Consider the following 20,694-nt stretch of genomic DNA (forward strand, 5'->3'; position numbering starts at 1 on the left):
ACACAGGAAACTCAGTGAAGATTAACGCACAGCTGGAAATCGACCTGTCGATGCCTCAAGTCACTGCTGAGCCCTCAGAATTTGACCCACCAATCATCCTGACGTTTCAGCTGAGTAAAAACAAAAGCTATATATGTTGTTTTTAACTGTCTGCTTGTTTTAAATTTTGTAGTTGGTATGTCCATAACTTTTGGTTTGTTTGCAAGATTTTTTTGTTGCTCTGTTCTCTCCATTTTCTTCCTAACAAAGAAAAAATTGTGCTAATTTTTAATTCCTATATACACTTGTGTAAAAATGTTGAAATTAAAAACTACAGAAGCCCTGTGAGAGAAGTTAGAATTTTTTTTCTAATAGTCTAAAAAAATCTGTAGAAATGATTGAAAATTTTACAGATGTGGGAAAAAAATAATAATTAAAAAAATTGTCATAATTTCTCCTTTTCTTATTTTTCTTTTATATCTTTTTTTTTAAGATCCCTTCAAAAAAAAAAATCTTGCCTCCTTTGATTGGTCTGGCTTGGGTGGGTGGAGTTGTCTCTTATTTCCCCCTTACTGGTTCTGTGTTTGTTTGTAATACTCCATACTTCTTTATTGAATTATCGATAAAAAATACCTTGTTTTAAAAAAAAAATAAATAAATAACAAAAATAAAAATTATCACCAGAAAAAAATCTCACTTGCCTCTCAGGGCTTCTGTGAAAATAATGAATAAATAAATAAATAAATAAATAAAACATAAATTAACAAATAGAAAAAAACATCACAATTATTGTCAATCATTTGACTAGGAATAGTTTATTAAAGGTGAGAAAACAAAACAAAAAAGCCACAATCCATTTGTTTAATTGCTTAAAAGTATGTACATTATAAATAATTCCACTACAATACAACCATTTGTGTTTCCTAGTCTGGAGTCCTACATATTGAGATGTTACTGTCTGACGGGCCGGGCGGAGGGCGGAGGGCAGAGGGGAGCGGATCAGGAGGTCCAGTAAAACACCACTGGGGACACATTTGTTTACTTGCCTGTTAGCACTGAATACGACAGCTGGAGTAAGTGGGTTGTGACTGTATATTAGTGTACCGATGACTTGTTATTGTTCACGGGAGGACCAGGAAGTAGCTGGTGGATGTTTCTAGACCTAAGACTGTTGTAGGAGCACTACGTCTTGTGTGTTTACTAACAACCTTTCAACAGATCTTAGCGCTCCAAGAGCACCGTGCCGAAACCACACGGCAACAGCTGGACTCTTGTCTGTCTTGTGCTCTTTAATCCAGGCAGTTGCAGAGATGCTCCAGGCTCGTTAGTAAAGGGATGTTCTGTCCCTCAGATGCTGTACAGTCTTACAGATTGAGAGGTTGAAACACTAGCCTGGACACTAGCTCTTGTGTCATGTTCATTGTGCGAGCACTCAAACTCAGTCCTCGGCTGGTTTTTAAGCGCTAACTGCCCTGCTGTGGCTCTTGCTGCTGCTGCTGCTGCTGATGTGACGCTGCTGGGTTTAGATGAGAGGCCGAGGACGTGTGAGACCACGAGGCCACGACGGATGCTGCCGGCAGACTCTGCACGCCGCACATCGAAGTCGACAGCACGACCACGCTCTCCTCTGCCACCTCCTCCACGGTGATCCCACCTCCTCCGCCGCTCACCCCTGCGGCCTTCCGGGAGCAGTCCATGCAGATGTAGTCCTCGTTCTCGGCCATTTCGCAGGAAACGCCCACGCACACCTGGTGGAACCACTCGTCGCAGCCTCCGTCGCACTGCACCCAGTCCACCTGGAGATACACACACACACACACACACACACACACACAGAGGCAGATATGTGAGTAATGATTAAGAGGGGTAACACCTAGGAAGCATTGTAACAATTATTGAAAACAAAAAAAACAAACCTTGGCAGTGACAAAAGAAAATTCAGGAAAAACATGATTCCTGTGTAATTTCTAACAGTTCATATGAAAGCTACAAGTCACTCATTGTGTGATTGATCTAATGTACTAGAGCTCCAGACTTCAGGTGCAGTCAGCCTAGCTCAGAGCAGCGCCTTCATCATTTCATCACCTCTCCTCCACCCACAGAGCTGCGAGCCTCCCTGTTCCTCTGCTCTGACTGGCTGCCCTGTGGGACACACAGGTGAAGGAGACTGGCCACTGGTTAACTTTGCGGACAGTCTTTGTCTGCAAAGACGTTTCCCGAAAATGACCACATCGGTGTCTCCTGTTAATACGTTATGTGTAACTCTCTTTAAGGTGTTCCAGTGCTGTTATCAGCTGTTGATATTCAATAAAGTTCCATGATGTTCATTTTGAAAAGTGTTTGTTATTAACTCAGGAAAACAAAAAAGACCTGTGTCATCCACCGGGAGACACCTGGGTGTCTGTAGGTTTTCGATGGTTTGCCAACCTCCTGTGATATCAACCAGAATTGACTGCCTTTCTAAGCGAACTAGGGATGTTGTTACAGAGAGTCAAGGAGTATCTAACTGACAAGGTCAACATCTCAGAGGACAAACAGCATGGCACTATCCAACAACAGCTACACTTTAACACAGCATCATGTCTGTTTTCATTTGGTCAGTCTGCAATAGAGAGGATTTCACAATGCAGAATGAAAAGCTGTATCAAGACTGAGGAACTTCTACGACAGGACTGCTGGTGGGAGCAGTGCTCACAACTTAACAGACATTTTTATGACAAAAAATGCAGAACATGAAAGTAGGGGCTGGGTGATATATCGACTATACTTGATGTATCTTGGCTTTTTCCACCCGAGTTTAAACTGTCACATCATTTTTTTAAGCCATCAGCATGAGACTTGCTTTGGTATTTAAGTTCTCTTCCTCTCACAGACGCAAAAAGACATACAAATATGATACATCACATGCCCTTTGTCGCCCATCCAGGCCACTCTCTTGACCAATAGTGCGTGAGCAGCTGAGCACTTGTTTTTGTATGTGCAGGGCTCAAGACTGCAACCATTTAGTCACATTTTGTGACCATGGAGCACTAGTATGACTTGCAAATAAAATAATATATGAACTGGAGAGCTTATAGTTTGTTCCCACTCACAGCTTTGTGTGTTCAAATAAACACAAGAAATTTGTGCTCTAGAGAAAGGATTGGTGTTAGCCCTATGATAAGCTATTATGGCAAGGCTTAACTATACAGACCAGTGAGCAGTGATAACTAACACGTCTTTGGGGTCATTGGGTGGGAACCTCCTTTCACCAGTGTTTCATCTAGTTGGTCCCACAACCAGTTGGTCAGCCGGATCTTTCAGAATAAAAGCACCAGCGGTTCTGCTTTGATTGATTTTATTAATAGTATTAACAGCTCTTTATTTCACTTTGTTATAACAAAACTTTAACTTTATTATAACGGTACTTTGTTTAACCGGTCCCGCTCGGACGGAAAACGTCCTTTTCAGTCATTTTTCAGTTTTTATTTTTTGATAACCTTGGCTGTGTTCATGCATATAGCATGACATTTGGTCAGAAACCTTATTTTTGGTGATATTTTGAAATTTTAAAGCCGCTCCTAAATCAGGCCTAAAATACACAAATGGCAACCTTTTACAACACCTCGCCCTCTCGGACGAAAATCGTCCCCATTGAAACCCATTGAAACCCATTAAAACGTCATTTTTTGATTCCCCTTCAATGTACATAAAAAAACGTGATTTTTTTCTATCCCTGGCAGTCAGGTTGGTTAGAGAGACCCAAGAATGATAAAAAAAAAAACAAAAAACAAACAGATGGGGCCAATTTCCATTTTTGGGGCCCTACTGTCTCTTCAATACAATTCCTAGTTTGGCACTTGAAGCACTATAGGCCCCTAACAGGGTGGGCAAATGCAGAGTAGATCAAAAAATGGTCTTGCTGCGCTCATAAGGATGTGACAGTGTGGTCTGTATAAAAATACTGCAATATTAGTTTGTGTGCGTGTGTGTACATGGACTCAAAATACACAATGTCAAATCCCTATGTGAAAATATAGCTAAATGTAAAACCATAAATTCCGTATTTGTTCATCACATCCTCATGGCAACTTAGAAACATGAATTTTATTATATTAGTCATGCATTCCATAGTTAGGGGATCAAAATGGAAGTTTTTACTAAAATCCAGCTGAATCATACATTTTCTCCTGCTTCCCCAGCAGAGCAATCACACACTAAATAATAAGCAGTAAAATTGCCTGTATTTTCCTTCTATGTTTTCATTATTGTGGTTTGGGAGCCATTGTTGCAAAAATAAATAAATAAATAAATAAAAATAAAAATAAATGTTAGGTTAGTGTTGATATGGATGTCGGTGTTTATTGAAAAATTGAAACTGCACAAAAAAATAATAATGCATCAAAATTGGTGTTGTTATTAATCATTCACATATCCCAGACTGTGATAATTAGAAAAAAAAAAATCCATCCAACATTTATTATAAAGTAAAGTTATTATGAAAGTAATTCATAATTCATGTTTTTTTTTTTCATAAAAGTAACAGTGATTTCATGTAAAGAAAATGGCATATAAAGGGTTAAAAAAAAGTAATAATATATTACTATTAATAACATATTAATATTTAATATTTTTATGGTTGTTTTTCAATAAGGACGAAAAACATCCCGAAGGGGACAGGTGTGATTTTTTTATAAGGGGGACTGGAGGGTTAACTTTATTGTAAAAGAGCCTTATTTAACTTAAGTATAACAGTATCTTATTTTGCTTCTTTACAACAATATTCGTTTAACTTTAATAAATAGTAGCTACTCTAAATTTATTGTAGTCGTTTATTTACCTTTTTTATAACAGTATTTTAACTTCATTATATAACACTTAGCTACTTTATTTAACTTCACTGTAACAGTAGTTCATTTTGTAGTTTTGTAGTACGTAGTTGACGGTAGTTCAGTTTACGATCGAGCCTTAAATATTGTGAAATCTTTTATAGGCCATATTGCCAAGGCCTCTATGTAAGCTGTACTTTAAAAAAGAAAGGGAAAAATCTTTTGTCTATAATGACAGGAGCAGGGGGTACCAAAAATATAACTAGGCCTCTAAACATAAAGATAACTTGTGTGGACACACATCTAATCATTACATTAATCTCCCAGGTGTGAGACATCTCAGCCTATACTGGTCTTTTGATATAAAAAATTTTAATACAAGGGTCTGTGTGAAAAGTCAATTCTAAAGTCCAGCCCCAGTTTCTCATAATGAGAATCTGCATTTCACAATTGTCATGTCTAAATGTGAATGATTACAAGAGGAAGTTAGCTCAGTTGTGTCAGTGTAATATCTGACATAGCTGAGAAATATTTGTAAAAGTGTTTATTTGCATATTTTACACGGATTTTAACAATGCACATCGCTTTGAAATATTTTGAAATTTTGATTGGTGCTAATACAACTGATAAACTGATTTGTTGTTTGACAAAAATAATCAAATTGGCAACTTCTATTTTTTATTTTAATTTTCAAGCAAATATATATTCTGCAAATATATTTGGATTTTGGACTGTTGGTTGGACAGAGTAAGGCATTTGGAGACATCATTTTGGGCTTTAAAAACCTATGATAAGGCTTTTTTCACTTGTTCTGACATTCTATAGGCCAAACAATATAAGAGTCTGCGGTTCTTGAGAAAGACTGAACTCAACGCCCAAACAAGTACAACCCTTGTCAGTGTTCCTTAAGATTTCATTTTTGTTTCATAACTATCAAAACATAGCTCTGCTCCTCGTGGACGAGGACATCAAAGAGGGAGATTAGCCAGCATAGGGTTGTGTTTGTTTGTTTTCCATTTATAGAGCCAGATTTTTATTCAGCAAACAAACACTGGAGAAAATATTTGCTGAATTTGACAAAAAAGTATATTGGATTATAATCACTGACTGCACCTTTAATCAAGAATATAATTGTATATAACAGTTTTACTATGTGATTTTGAATGATGTAGCTAAAATGTCAATATGGTAATATCAGTCATCACGTGTAATTTCACATGTAACTCTTGGAAATACATGGCTTTTAATGTGAATTTTGAAAATTATATATGAAACATACAGAACTTTGAGTTTTGAAAAGGTGCACAGTCATATGGTCATCTCTGACCTCTGTTAATTGCTAAACTGTAGCTGTGTTTATCATTCATCTACGATTCCCTCCGTGTGCCTCTTTTACTGCAACACATCCTCTTTACTACACAATCTCAAATCTCATGTGCTGAAACATATTTGTGGGAAGAGACATGTTTCATTATCAAACCACAAAACAGGTATTGAAACACGGCAATATCAGGGTCCTCACCTTGTCTTTACATGGTCTCTGGCAGTTCTTGGCAGCGCACACTGCGTTCTCGTCATTTGAGTCCTCAGCCCCGGACCAGTCATACTTCGAGGGAATGTCAAGGATCTTCTTCTCCTTCCTCTTCTCCAGCCCCTCTCTGATAGCCTCCGCCTTGGCTGCTGCTTTCTCCTTTCTTTTCCTCTCCTTCTCCTCCTTGGCTAACCGTTTGGCCAGCTGCTTCATCTCCCGGTTCTTCTCAAGGTTGAGCTTGAGTTTCTTCTTCTTGGGTTTGCCCCCTAGACCCAGTTCCAGACCCACCCTTTTCAGCTCTTTGGACTTGGCCGGTCGCATTTCGCCCATTGCTGAAGCCCCGCCGGCAGCGGCAGCAGCAGCCATCAGCATGTGGTGGTGCTCAGCTCTTTCTAACTTCCGTTTCCTCTTCTTCTCTGAGTCCTTCAGCTTGAGCTTCAGAGGCTTCTCCATGAGAGAGTCATCAGGCTGTAGAAAAGGAAGATGAAAAGAGAATTCCTTTTGTGATTGTGTACTTCTTACCAGCATGGTTTCCCTAATTTGACCTGTATCTGTTCATCTATTCACAAACCAATCAGAGAAATTTATTCAAACCCAGTGTTAAGTCTATGCCATGGGGTCCAGCTGCGCAATGAAGTTGCATAATGGACGACCTCCCTACCTCCATGACCTGCAAGAATCTCTCCTCAGAGGGAGGGTGCGTGGCCTGCAGGATCCTCCAGATGTGCTGGGTCTCATCCAGGGACACCTCCAGCAGGTCTCCCAGCATCATCAGCTCCTCCAGCTGGGCCTTCGCCTGCGGGGACAGCTCCAGCACTGGCGGCTCCAGGCTGCGAGGTACCAGAGGGGTCTTTCTGGGCTGCTTTCTGGGCGTGCCCAGGTCTGAAATGTAAACATGTTGAGTATGAGATGACGAAGGCACTTATTTCAGAGGCACAAACAAAACTGGAACCCCTCAGAGGAGCGTGATTAAAATGAGTCTTACCAGTAGACTCACTACTAGTAAGACTCAAATCAACATGAGTAATCATAGTAAGTAAATGTGGCTCACTTTGCACGCAGGACTTGGAGGCTGAGGAGTAGGCGTGTTCGGCGCAGAAGGAGGGCGTGGCAGTCGGCCACATGTGACTGACCACCTCCTCAGACTTAACAGGAATCTCCTCATCACAGAACAGGTAGGGCTTCACCTCGCCTGGGTCCTACAACAAAGCAGACACCAACACGGGGGAATTAGAAAAAAATAAATAAAGCCCTGCTTGCTTATAGGTGTCTTAAATAATAACACTTGCCCCACATACCTTCATGTCATAACCGTAAGTCTCCCTGATGTCCTCGTCTGAGTCCGTCTCCTCGTCATCGTAGTCCACAGACTGGCGAGGCGACGCAGCTCGGCTGAAACCTGACTGCTGGAAAGTCTGGATGTGGCCCTGAGGACGGACAGGAACATACAGCTGCTTCAACCACAGAGGTTTTCCAGCTGCACGTTTGTTTTCTGTCTCCATCACTAGCAGCCCTGACTGTTTCTTGTTGTCTTAATAAACTACTCAAGCGTGAGAACCACGTTTCTGCTGCATCTCGAGGGCTCATTTTTGGCAGTTTGTCAGAAGCTTGGAGGAAATTATGTCTTTCATTGAGAAAAAGTGACTGTCTTTTTCCTGTCATGATTTCAGTGTGCAGCACCAGTCTCAGTTAGCCAGCTTGAAGAAGACAGATTACTGTGAGGCAAAGTACCAAGGGAGTAAACCCAAGATAAATACTGTACGCAGACTACTTGATTATTTTAAGGGAATTACTACATTTGTATAGGAATGATTCTGTTCTCAGCTTTTTGATCCAGAAAAGCGTTTTCCCCTGAATTATATTCTATCAAAATGGAATAAGATAAAATGAAAGATTGTATTCAGTGGCACTGTTTTAATATGTTTATATAATCTGTGTATACAGTCCTTTTAAAATTATCAAGCTCAGAGTCTTAGAAATAAACAAAATGGTTTCAGTCCCACAGTGCCTGGCATTGGTTGTCAGGTTCACAACAGCACTATACTGAAAAAGCACACGTGCGTCTTCCTTTTCCTTAACAGCATGATGCTGAATAAAAAAAGCAAATGCTTTGCCTGAAACATTCAAAGGGGTAATTAAAATATGTAAAAATAAAAGTTCTGTAGCTTTATTACATCTATGAGAAATCAAAGTGCCATCTGTTGCCTGTATTTCCCTCTATTTCCTCACATTTTAGACTCACTGCAGTCTTGTGGTCCATTTCATGTTTGCACATTAGTGCCCTCTTCTGGTGTATTCCATACTTACATTCAAAGCCTGAGTAGAAAACTACTACAAAGGAACTACAGCCCCCACCTTAAAACAGGATTCCTTGAGTTTCACTGACACTGTGCTGTATTAGAACAATGTAAAATCATTTGAGGTTAAATTCCAAAGTACCTGCAGGTCAGGGTTGGCAGCAGCTTTCTGCAGCTCTGCATTGATGATCTTCTCAGTTTTCTCCCGAGCAGCCTGCTCCACCATGCGCTGGCTCAGCACAGACAGCTTTGCCAGGGCCGAGGACAGTTCCTCTGTGGCCAGAGCTTGACGTGCTCGGTCCTGGGGTGATAGTTAGACCAGTGTATGGGTGATTAGCAGTAATCAAAAACAAACCATGGAAATTAAGTGTTAAAAATACAGCAGGTGATGGTTGTAAACTGATATTCTATAATCTGTAATGTTGATTACCTGCCAGCTCATTGCCCTCTCTGTCAAACACTGGAGAGCTTCTCCTTCTGGAAGGCGCACCGGCAGCTTCTGCAGTGACACCAGCAGCGACAGGATGGTCTCTAATCTCGGCCTCCTCGACCGCTGACACAGCGGACAGAGGAATTTGGAGTCCTTACTATTGCTCTGCCAACCCACACCCAGCTTCTTCTGAGACCCCGTCTTAGGCAGAGGCACACACGCTCCGTGGAACCAGTCCTTACAAAGCTCGCACTGCAACATGAAGCCGCTGGCCGTCTTTCGACACAGGCAGAACTTGACCTCCTCGATGCGGTCGGCCATAGCCATCTTGGCTAAATTGGCAGCGCGGAGTGAGTGGATGGCCTCTACTTCTTTCTGCTCTTTGGCTTTGAAGGCTGCAACGACGATGGAAGGGTCTCGCACCTCTTCCAGGCTCTCCTCCAGGTCGCTCAGGGTGTCAGGGTCAAAGCCTCCTCGCTCCTTCTCCATGAGCTCCTTGACCCGTTTCCTCTTGCTCTTGCTGTTGCCGTAGACTCCAATGTCTACGCGGGGACTGAGGACCTGCAACAAGAGGCGTACAGGATAGCAACGAAATATTAATATGAAAAGCTTATATTCTGCTTACAGTAGGCAACTCAAATCAACGTTTTTCATGGTGGCCCACCTGGAGCAGCGTGTACGTGGAGTTCTTTTTGAGAAAGGTGCGAGCAGTCCTCTCCCTCCAGGCTCGAGCTGCTGCCACCTGCGACTCCACCTGAGCCAGTGGATCAAGCCGGACAGGGATGGAGCGTCCCCTGGCGAGCAGGCTCTCCAGCTGCTCCAAGTAAGCATAGCTACTGCCACTCTGTTTGAGGGGGAAACACAGAAGCAATTAAAGATCACAAAGAGGAGACATATTACTTTTGATATGGGTTAGAAGGGCATCCAAATCATGTTATGTACACACAGACGGTACCTGAATGGCTTCCACCTTCGATGTCCACTCCTTGGCCTTCTGTAGGGCCTCTCTGAGGGCCAAAATATTAGGAAGGTAGGCTGGGATGTTCCTAGCTTCCAGCACAATGCTCTCCAAGGTCACCATGCTGTGTCGAGGTCTGGGGTTTTTGGAGGACAGACAGGCATGGGATTATCAAGCGTAGCACCAGTTGAGGTGCAGACATGCTCATGAAATCTGGATTTGTATGCGTTCAATCTTACCTGGCCTGCAGGCAGGCACGGGCCTTATCCTCCCACCTCTCTGAGACAGTGAGGATCTCCTGCAGCTCAGCCATGGCCTTCTCCACGGCGTGGTGGGGAGCCAGGCCCACCCCAGAGTCTATCAACCTCTTCATCAGCTCCAGGGTGACGCGGTGAGGCTCGGCCAGGGTGACACGCACCTGGGATACGATTAGGAAAGCGTGTGTTATATGAGGACACTATTTCAAGAACTCCCGTCAAACCACACAAACAGGTTGTGGGTGTTGTAAGAGCTCACCTCATCAAGCCAGCGAGCCTGCTGAAGCTCCTGCTTCAGTCGGGGCAGCTCCGGCAGCTCCACATCCAGGCCGCTGCCCAGGTCCAGCAGCGCCTGCAGCTTGGAGGAATCGGGCATCTCGTCCGACAACGCTACCTGGGCTCGCTCATGGAAGTCCTCCACATTCTCCAGCAACTCCTGGAGACATGAGGGGTGACACATTGGGAGAAAAGAAGTTTTAACAGTCTTTCAATAGCACTCACGGTGGAAGCTTTCATAGGAGGAAGAGGGAAAAGAAAATAGACGAAGGTGTGAACTGTATTTCATGGGTAAATGCACAGGTATCGAAAGTACTCACTTTGACTTGCCGGGCCTGACTGATGATGCAAGGCAGCCTATACAGCTGATCCACAAAGGCTTTGAGCTCATCTACTGTCAGTTTGGTGCGGTTACGACTGCTCTCAGAACGCAGACGGCTGCTGCAGACACACATGAGCAAAAGAGTGATGGTTTAGTTCATCTTGAAATTGAGCAGATACAATATTGATTTGCAAATGGAAAAAGGGGTTTGTACATGCTGAGTCATCAGTATATTTCTTTTCTGCTGGATTACATTAAGGCTTTCTGTATTCATGTCCACTGACCTGTGCCTTTGTTTGCGGCTGAGCAGCAGCTGAGCAACAGAAGAGCAGGTCTCGGCCTCTTTGACCATCTCCCTCAGGCGACGGAACAAAGATTTCTCGGGATACTTCCTGTCCTCTGCGTCCTCCAGCAAAACCTTGAGCTCAATCAGATCTATAAAGACATACAAAACAATCATGCAATGGCACAAAGAGATGTGTAACGTGTGTATCTTGTAGTATTTTAAGTTTAAAACCTTTCTTGTTTTTCTGGTCGGCAGCCAAGGCCTCTGAGACCCTCTTTGCCCACGTGTCATAAGACTGAGCCCGCGTCTTCACCCCATACAGCATGGACGGAAACTCCTCCAGGTCATAGCGATACCTGAAATACACCATGCAGAAATCCACTTCAGAATATGGTGTATGTAGGCCATAATAAATTAGATTTCTCGACAGCGTGCTGTATATATCTGTACTATACATAAAAGGTCAGATCTCTCACCGGAGACACTTGTTGCCCAGAGGGCAGTCGCAGAGATCTGCTGCATGGTTGAGACAGACCAGTCTCTCAGGGCTGCAGGAGCAGGTCAGTGCAGACAGGAAACAGGTTGTCTTGCACTTGTAACACTGGCGCTCATCGTCAGGTAGAAGTTCAAACACCTCCTGCTCTGAGGACAGCACCCCCTGTGGATGAGGAGGAGAGAGAACTGATGATGCCATCTCAAAGCATACTGAAAATATAAAGCTTGCCATTTGAGGATGTTAATAATTATATAAAACAGGATTCCCACATGTTCTCAAACATCAAATTCAAGGACTTTCCAGGCCCAATTTCCTCCAATTCAAAGACCCAAAACAGCATTTGAGACACGGATCAAGGTTAATTACTATTTTCAAAAACTTTCAAGGCCAGCATTTTTTCCCTTCAGACTCACAAACTTTCAAGGCTTTCAAGGACCTGTGAGAACCCTGATTAAACTACAGGTATGGCAAGGGTTCAAAGCCAGCTAACCCTTAATCACCCGCACCTTCTACATGCAATTAAAAAAAAAGATTTTTACCATTTCTTGGACAGCCTGTCTGAGTTTTGTCTCCTCGTCTATCATTTCTCCCATTTCCTTGAAGACGGCGGCGGCCAGCTCCACGTCCAGACTCTCTGGATCGGCAGCCATCTTGCACAGCAGCTCCTCGTGGGAGAAGACGCAGTAGCGGTGGAGGCGTCGGTAATGGGCCACACACTGTCGCCCCATAGGTAACTAGAGAGGGGCATTGAGTGAAAGATGAACACACACGTTATACAGAGACTTTTTTATTTATTTTTTCATAAAGGAAGAAGTATTTGCTCTCCCCTCACCCAGTCAGCAGTGCAGAAGTTAACGGCCTCTGCAAAGTTGTAGCCCTGGTTGAAGCCGCTGTGATAGGCTCTGGGGAAGGTCACCACAAACTCGCCTGCACACTGATTGGTCCTGTACACCTGGGGGGGGGGATATGCACATGCTATATGTGACTAACACTCAACATGTGACCAATATCTGATCAGAGCTGATATCAACCCCAAATAACATCATGGCTCAGACTACATACAGGGACGCCATGCTCCATGAGGATATTGGGGTTCATGATGGTGACCAGTTGATGGAGAAGGTCAGGTTGGGAGTCAAACAGCTCTGGAGCCAGCTTTTTCATTACTGCCTCCAGCTGCTCTGCTGCAGAGGCTGGCACTCCATACCAAGTCTTCGGTTCACCCCTGGAGAACACAGGAATACATTAACATTAAAGATACTGATGCTCTTTTCCAGGCCGACACGCAAATTGAACAGAATGAGGTTTTTTTCTATAAGCATGAATGATTCAATATTTTTACTTTTTTAATTGTCAGCAGTATTTTAATTTTACTTTCAATACAGTAATTTTTGTTACCATCAGCATGCATATGTTAGAAATGTAATTAAGCCTCACCAGTGCAGGAAGTTGATGGAATAACTCCAGTGGTCCTCGATGTGCCAGCAGAAGGAGGAGAAACACATGCCCACATAGAGCCAGGGCACTTTCATACCCGAGATGTCCACATTGATGTGGGCGAGCACCGACTGCTCCAGCACCGGCATGTTATTCAGGTTCCAGCCTGAGTTGGCATACTCCTAACAGGAGAGGGAACAAAGTACTCTCTTTCATTTAAGGGAAAATGTTGTGATTTTACCTAATGTAGTGCCATCAGGTAAAAGAGAAAAAATATTTTAGGGAGATTTGTTAGACAGAAGACTGACAAGTAAAATGACCCAGGTAATGTCTCTGGGTCACAGGGGAATCTGCATCAAAAGTACTTTACTAGTTATAAATTAGAGGTTGGCACCAACAGGACGTTCTGTAAACTGTCATAATCGTATATAATTTATTACAGTTAGTCTGATAAATACATTTATGTATTTATTTGAGTATTTAAGTATGGTATGGAGTAGTAATTAATTATAATAACTGGCTTTACCCTGCTCCAACCTTTTGTCATTATATCAGCCTTCAAGCCCTCTATCAGTTGACACTTTAATACAGCACTGATAGAAAATATAAGAAGTAACAAACTGGGATTTTATTCAAACTCAATGTGACATTCACCTGTTACACATTCTGAAAGTGCTGAAAATTAATAGTCATATTCAAAGACAATATGTGAAGAAATAAACACCTCTTTGATGGGGGTGAGAAGTTCTTTGAAACATACCTCCTCATCTCCCAGCAGCCTCCTTTTACCATCCCTGACAGGAAACCCGCTGCCCACATCCTTGGAGCTGATGTCGGCTCCGTACTCCACGATGACGTCCTCCTCGATGCTGCTGACCAGGCGCCAGAACTCTTTCTCCACCAGCTCTGTGGGGACCATCTGGGGACACAAGGCCGAAATAATAAAATCACCCTGCCTCCTCTTAGCACGGAAAAAGCAGCACATTTAACTTCTAATCATTAAAGCTGAAAGTGAGACAGCCAGTGGATGGAAGGACACATGTGGAATAATACTGTATCTCATTGCGTGGACTTTACATACATGAACAGGCATGTTGAAATAGTCAGACTTGAAGTGGTCAGCCATTTCTCCAAAGCTCTGCAGACTGTACTCCCTCACTGCCTGCTCGAAGCCAAATGCCTCCCGGGGCTTACTGCACTCCTGTGAGGGAAGATGGACAACACATTCAGTGCACTGGGAATTTACATCATGTGCACTACACATAAGAGGGTTAAATATGTAATAGATAGATGAGAAAACTAATAACTTACTAGTTGTTTGAGGAATATAATCCCTAAGCAGGACGGTACCGTTCATTTTTGCATGTGCATTTGTACGTTTGAGGTTCTTTTGATTGGCCATTTATGCCTTACCTCAGCAACACACTTCGGGCAGCGCCAGTCCCCCTTGGGCACATCCTGCAGAGGTGGGATCAGGCAGAAGGTGTGGTAGCTGTCGTCGCAGCCGTCACATAGCAGGAGCCGGTCCTCTTCATCGCCCCGTCCACACACCAGGCAGAGGTAGAGGTCGATCTGGGGGATCAACACCACAGAATATACAGGGATGGTCACACTCAAGATACGACAAACCATCAACCATCAGGGACACACAGTGAACTGACACTCACAAAGTTGACCTCCAGTGTCTCCTTGCGTGGTCTCATTTTGATGGCGAAGGCCTGGGCTTTGAGGTGACGCTGCTTCTTGTTGAATGCGTCATCTAAGCCAAAGAGAAAAAGTGCCAGTGTGAGAATAGAAATACTCACAGTAACACTGCTGATTCAGAGTGTCTGCCCCATGTAAAAAATACGGGTCAACCAAAAATAATCCTTACCAGCTGATACAATCTCCAAGCCGACCATCTTGGGACTTGTACCAAAGAGCTTTAGACCTTTTGGCTCCTTGTTTTCCCTCTAGAGAAACACAACAACAGCAGCTTGTAAAACAGAGCGTTCCTGCTAAAAGGCCAAATGTTAGAGAGCCTCTGGGGAGTGAGCCTGCCGCAGCTGGGAAAAGGGACTGGAGAGGGATGCGGAATGCAAAGGACAGAGTGTTGGGGGAAAAAAAAAAAAAAACCACTTCCTGCAAATGACTAAAAATCGATACTGAGCACAAAAAGGACGCATTTCTAAACTAACAGTGATGTTTTAAAATTTTTCATGACACATTTTTGCACCACACATTTTTTTTCCTTGTTTACCTCAGACCTGAGGCGCCTGGAGCGTCTCTCAGGCAGAAGCCGCTCTTTCGTTTGCACTGCATCGCCCTCCCCATCTTTCTCCTTCTCCTCCTCCTCATCTTGCTCCTCTTCCTCCGTTGCATCTTCACCAACTCCCTCATCCACCTCTTCCCCATCATCTCCTTCCTCATACAACCGCTGGATGCCCTGATAGATGAATGCCAAAAACAGTATACAAGAGTATGCATAAATTCAGGTTAACAACAACAGTGTGTCTACATGTTGATGGGCGTCATTTTGGATTTTCTGAATTCTCTTGTGCAGCAGTATAAAGCATGGACAAACTGTGTTATGGTACATGTCCACAGGGGTGTTTTTGGATGCAAGGAGTCATTCCGCTTCCCAGCAATGGACGCCTCATGGGCGTACCACATGGTATGTGAGCTGTCTGTTCCCAAATTTTTAACCAAACCAACATGGTGGCTCGTTCAGAAACTTCTCTTATACCAAATAACAACTATTTTCTTCATAGAAAGAAATGAGCCAGTCATTTGCTGAATCTATGTTCATTCTAGACCGACAACGGTTAGTTCAAGTTTTGCAGGAGTTTCCAGACATGGCAAGTCGTGCTGTGCCAGATTTGCATTAAGCAGCCTAGATCCAACTTCACACAAATTAGGAACGGACCACCTGTCTCTTAAAAGGCAACGCAGCGCTAACAGAGTGCATTGGGAGGTGTGGTAATGACGGATCCTGTGGACACACACCATTTTATCTATGTTAAATGAGCGCCACTCACAGTCAGCGTGGCCCCAGACTGGAAGAGTTCATATGGATAAAGGATCCTCTCGTAATGGGAGCGAAGCAGTGAGCCGGTGCCTTTCCCGGGTGGGAAGCCCATCCGACTGGCCACCATGGACCACCTCTTCTCTTTACACACCATCTCAAAGCCGCCCTCTGATGACACAATCTGAAACACACGTGTGTCCAGTATGAGCATTTTCACCAGCATGAAAAATAAGATCAACACTCAACAGCCAAGAGCAAAATAAAGATCAAAACCAACAGCACATAAAGAAAATCCAAACAGATGTAGTTTTACCTTGCTGAGCTGGTAGAGGTCCAAAACCTTCCTCTCCACATGAGGGAATCGGGTCTTGGATCCCTGCAGCTCCCAGAACTTTGCGATTTGATCCAGAAAGTTGAGCCTAACCCGAGTGAGGGCCTGGACAGGCAGGAGGGAAAGGAGAGAGGACACTAAATGCAGGAGCCCCATGTTCTGCTATTAGAAACACCTCAGGCAAAATTATGTTTGAATGGCTGCACTCAAATACACGACCATACTGTGAACTGTATGACTCCCATATTAGAGCTGTCCTGCTGCTCTTGCTTTTGATACTTCAAAAAAATATAAAAATGAGTAGAAGGCTTGAAACAGGCACATCCAAATCTCGGCAGGTGCAAGACAGAAGACACTGCAGGTGGAGACAGCCTGGATTGTCTGCTGCTGCCCGAGGAACATCTATCAATGATGAGTTCATTAACAGCACACCTTAAAAGAGTATTTCACCAACAAAATGACTAGCTGTATATCAGTTATCAGTCATATCATCTTGTTTCTGATAATCTGGTATAATTCTTAATATAATGTGAAAATTTCATATCGTGATACATGCAATATTTTGACTTGCTGACATATTGACGTCATACTGCTACCCACAGCAACAACAAGCATGGCTGGAAGCGGAATTACTCCACAGTGGCTTTGGCGTCCTGAGTGTTTTATGTACAGCCCAGACTTCTCAGACTCTTTAAGCGACTTACAGCTCAGAGGGAACTCATTCAGTGGCCCCTCTGGCAGCAGCACAGCATCTCCCTCTCCTCTATCACCATGCACGCATTGGAGTTGCTGATTTTGTCATAAACCTTTGGTAATGTAAACCTATGTGACGCTGGCAGCTTGACAAAAAACTACATATATGTGACTCTGTACGATAGTTGTGGTATCATTACAGCCTGTCACAGGTTACAGCGTGATGGTTAGAGGAGAAATGGCAGAGCATAAAGGTCCAGGTGGAAAAAAAACAACTCAATCATTTAGGGTTTTGCTACAAGACAAGGAAATCACCTGTTGATTTATACTGTATATATATAGATCCCAGGCTACATTTTTGTATTTGGGAACTGTTTAAACGTGTTATTTGTGTTGTTAAACTATTAATATTGTATACAGAATCTCAATCTCATTCCGAGTTACTGTTGTTGTTCACAAACTAAAGAAATGAGAGATCATTTTTGTTTCGTTTTTACTGCTTGTTTGAAGGCAAACTGTAAAACTAAATCACTGATTTTGTTGCATTAAATTGATAATATTTTTTTCCTAATTTGTCATATCGTCAAGAATATCATTATTGCAAAAACACCCTGAAATATCATGATATCATTTTTAGGCCATATCACACACCCGTACTGGGGACCACATTTAACAACAGCAAAAAATGAATCAAACATCTGTTTACAAGCTCTCACACAACTCATGCAGTGTAATCAATGTCTTATTTATCCAGTCGTATGTTCAGTGCTTCCCAAAAACATGCATTTTTCCTAAAAAAAAAAAAAAAAAACCCTCAGTAATAAAGTCTAGTTTGAGGAGAGCATAGACACGTTTCACTTTCAGTTCACTGGTGAAAGAAACTTGGATTATACTGCACAAGTTGTGTGAGAGATTGTAAACAGACGTTTTGTCTGACCTACTTTTGCTGTTGTTAAACTTGGTCCCAAATCAACCAATAAATTAATATGTTCATTTAAACACAGCTTTCTTCACAATTTCATAATAACACAGCATGAGTGATTTACAAATGCTCATTTTGTGGGTCAAGTATTCCTTTAACGCAGCGAACAGTTTTTGGACAGTTTTCTTCGTTACTCCCAGATGTGTCAATCAAACTTTAGAGTAATTATGATAATATCCAAAACACCTACATGCCTGAGACACGCCTTCACTCAGAACTGTTGTTATGATGGCTGATCCATCCTCTTGGCAAACTCACCTCAAGTTCATTTAGTCTTTGTACTCGAGGAGTGAAGCGGAAGTTGCGTACGTCGCAGGCGAACGGAGGCTGCCAGTCCTGATAGACAAGAAAATAGAGTCAGTATTTTGTCCCAGAACAATATTAACACATCAGCAACAGCACTGCAACTTGGAGGAAATCAGTGTTTTTCAAGAAAAAGAACATGAGCAGAGTTTATGACTGTTCATGCAGTCTTTTAAGTGCAGTTGAGCCTTTCTGACAGGACCAACTGTGCATATATACTGCCAATTTAAAGCTCTTATTATAAGTATGTCATTCTATTTCGAGAGGGTATTAATGCAATGCATGCCACATATACACCCTAACAATTCAAGGTCCTAGACAATTTAAATGCACTCCAATGGTTGCTTATATGACTGTATATAATAGCATAAACATGGGTTTACAATCTGACAGGAGGGACAGGCCTGCATGTGGCCCAATGTCGCATCTTCGCAGCTAACCTCACAATCACTGGACTCTAACTTATTGTAACCGGAACTGTTGAATTTATTATGTCTTTCCAAAACTTTTCTGAGCTGCAAAAGAAACCCAGTGTCAACGGAGGGCAAAATATGGGCAGTTGAGTGCAAAGAAATTAAGCCTTATTTGACCTCTGTTAGAGTAATGGCAACTAGTAATGTCGTTGCCTCTCGTAAAATTCACGTAGGCCCTAATAAACCAGCACTACCTACGTAGGGACACGACAGGCAGATCATTGCAGACATGAATCCAATGTTTTTCTCGATGTTTGAAATGATATGTGAGTTTACCTCAGGGGGTCGGATCTTGCAGATGCCCGTTTTCTCTGCAATGGGTCGGATCTTGTTGATAAATCCTAAAGGATCCGAGAAATCCTCCCAACTCGGCTCAAACACCGGGCATTCAGGAGGGGGGACGAACTCAGCAAATGCAGACATGTTGGTGTGGTGCCGCTGAAAGAGTCTTTAAAAATAATATGTGATTTAAAAAAATGCACCGAGTTGAGCTCAACAGTCCATTGTTATTATTTCCAGTAATTTTCGTCTTGGGGAACTTCCTCCGTGTCCATCGTGATCCTTCAAATCTCCTAAATTACGGATGGATTAAATGACAGGGCATCCCAGTCGCGATGGCAAATCATAATCTGCTTTCCAAGTGCAGACATACAACAAGCGAGTTGTGAGTAATCAATGTTTTGCCATTATCCGTAAACAGCGGGCCAGGCCAGGCCGGGAGTCTTCACCACCACTCCCCTACCTGGGACGGAGGGCTGGGTTAGTCCCAAACGCCATCATTCCTTCTCTCAGACGATAACTTCACAAAAATAAACTCTGCAGGCAAGACTTGGGCCGGGGTCAGTTTAAAAAAGAAGTTTGTAAATACAAAACACGCCGGCTTCAATGGTACAATGTTGGCTGTGAGGTTATGTTACGCAAGCTAACATTGCTACTGCTACGTCTCTGTACCTGGGTAGTGCATGATTTCTTCGTGATGATGCATTTCCAACAAAGTTATCCACGGCTGGCTAACTCCCGAGGCTAGCTGCTAATGTTCTTTAGCTAACGTAATCACGCTCGCTCGTCAGGCTGCCCTAAATAAACTCTCTACCTCACGTTCACTTCTTAGAGCACCTGATAGCTTAAGTACCAGCCAAGCTGGACCACAACAGGAAGGAGGCTAGTAGTAGCGAGCGTGCATTGTTGACTGATGTCTTCACTCCGTGCCACAACCCCCATTCATTGAAGCATTTGAGGCAACGGAAAACTAGCATACAGCTAATTTCACTCGGCTAAAATCAGCTTAGCTGCCGCTGCTCATTGCGCAGCTAACATTGACGTTAGCGGAGAAAGTCGGCTGAGGACGACAGTCCGCCATGGTTTCATTGAGTTAGTCGGAATCACGTAGAAAAGGGCTTCAAAAGTTTTGCTTTGTTTCACCAGGTGTCCCTTTCCGTATGATTTAACGTCGTCTGAAGGTATTGTATCCGCATTAGCAAGTGTGCTAGCTACAACTAGCAAAGCTGCGAAAGCTGTTGTGATGCCTTCAAGTGCACTCGGAATTTTTTTAATACTTCCGAGTTCGCAGGTTGCATAAACGCTTTCCCCAGCAGGTCTTATTATATTAGAAACTCTTAATCACATTTCCACTCCACATAATACACCAGTATGCAATAATGAATATATTACTGTATACAAACAAATCATTGTATGAGAAGAACTGGATGGAGAAGGGAATTTCGTCATTCATAAATCAGTAAAATGATGATGGCTTAACACTGACATTTAGGTTGTGATCAAGGATGCGTTTTGAAGTTAAACACCAACATGTGGTCGCATTACTTGT

General features: G+C 42.9%; 1 protein-coding gene across 2 annotated transcripts; it reads right to left on the reverse strand.

Annotated features, from left to right (window-relative positions):
• Positions 1–776: 776 nt before the first annotated feature.
• kdm5a (lysine (K)-specific demethylase 5A) lies at positions 777–20,390 on the reverse strand. Of its 2 annotated transcripts, none has more exons than XM_049567360.1 (29): positions 19,143–20,390; positions 18,349–18,426; positions 16,398–16,520; positions 16,095–16,265; positions 15,317–15,502; positions 14,951–15,029; positions 14,745–14,836; positions 14,491–14,649; positions 14,159–14,278; positions 13,838–13,996; positions 13,078–13,259; positions 12,703–12,865; positions 12,473–12,592; positions 12,180–12,374; positions 11,621–11,802; positions 11,376–11,500; positions 11,143–11,293; positions 10,857–10,977; positions 10,520–10,696; positions 10,243–10,421; positions 10,001–10,139; positions 9,710–9,889; positions 9,046–9,606; positions 8,758–8,916; positions 7,617–7,745; positions 7,370–7,517; positions 6,980–7,200; positions 6,310–6,786; positions 777–1,775 (listed from the first exon to the last, which is right to left on the reverse strand). In XM_049567360.1, the coding sequence occupies exons 1-29, from the start codon at positions 19,287–19,289 to the stop codon at positions 1,443–1,445; spliced, it is 5,256 nt and encodes a 1,751-aa protein (XP_049423317.1). In that variant the 5' UTR covers positions 19,290–20,390; the 3' UTR covers positions 777–1,442. The 2 variants fall into 2 exon arrangements, with proteins under 2 accessions (XP_049423317.1, XP_049423315.1); XM_049567358.1 differs by having other exon boundaries at positions 14,491–14,658.
• Between the last annotated feature and the right edge of the window lie 304 nt (positions 20,391–20,694).

Source organism: Epinephelus fuscoguttatus, linkage group LG22 (assembly GCF_011397635.1).
Source record: "Epinephelus fuscoguttatus linkage group LG22, E.fuscoguttatus.final_Chr_v1".
Taxonomy (NCBI): Eukaryota; Metazoa; Chordata; class Actinopteri; order Perciformes; family Serranidae; genus Epinephelus; species Epinephelus fuscoguttatus.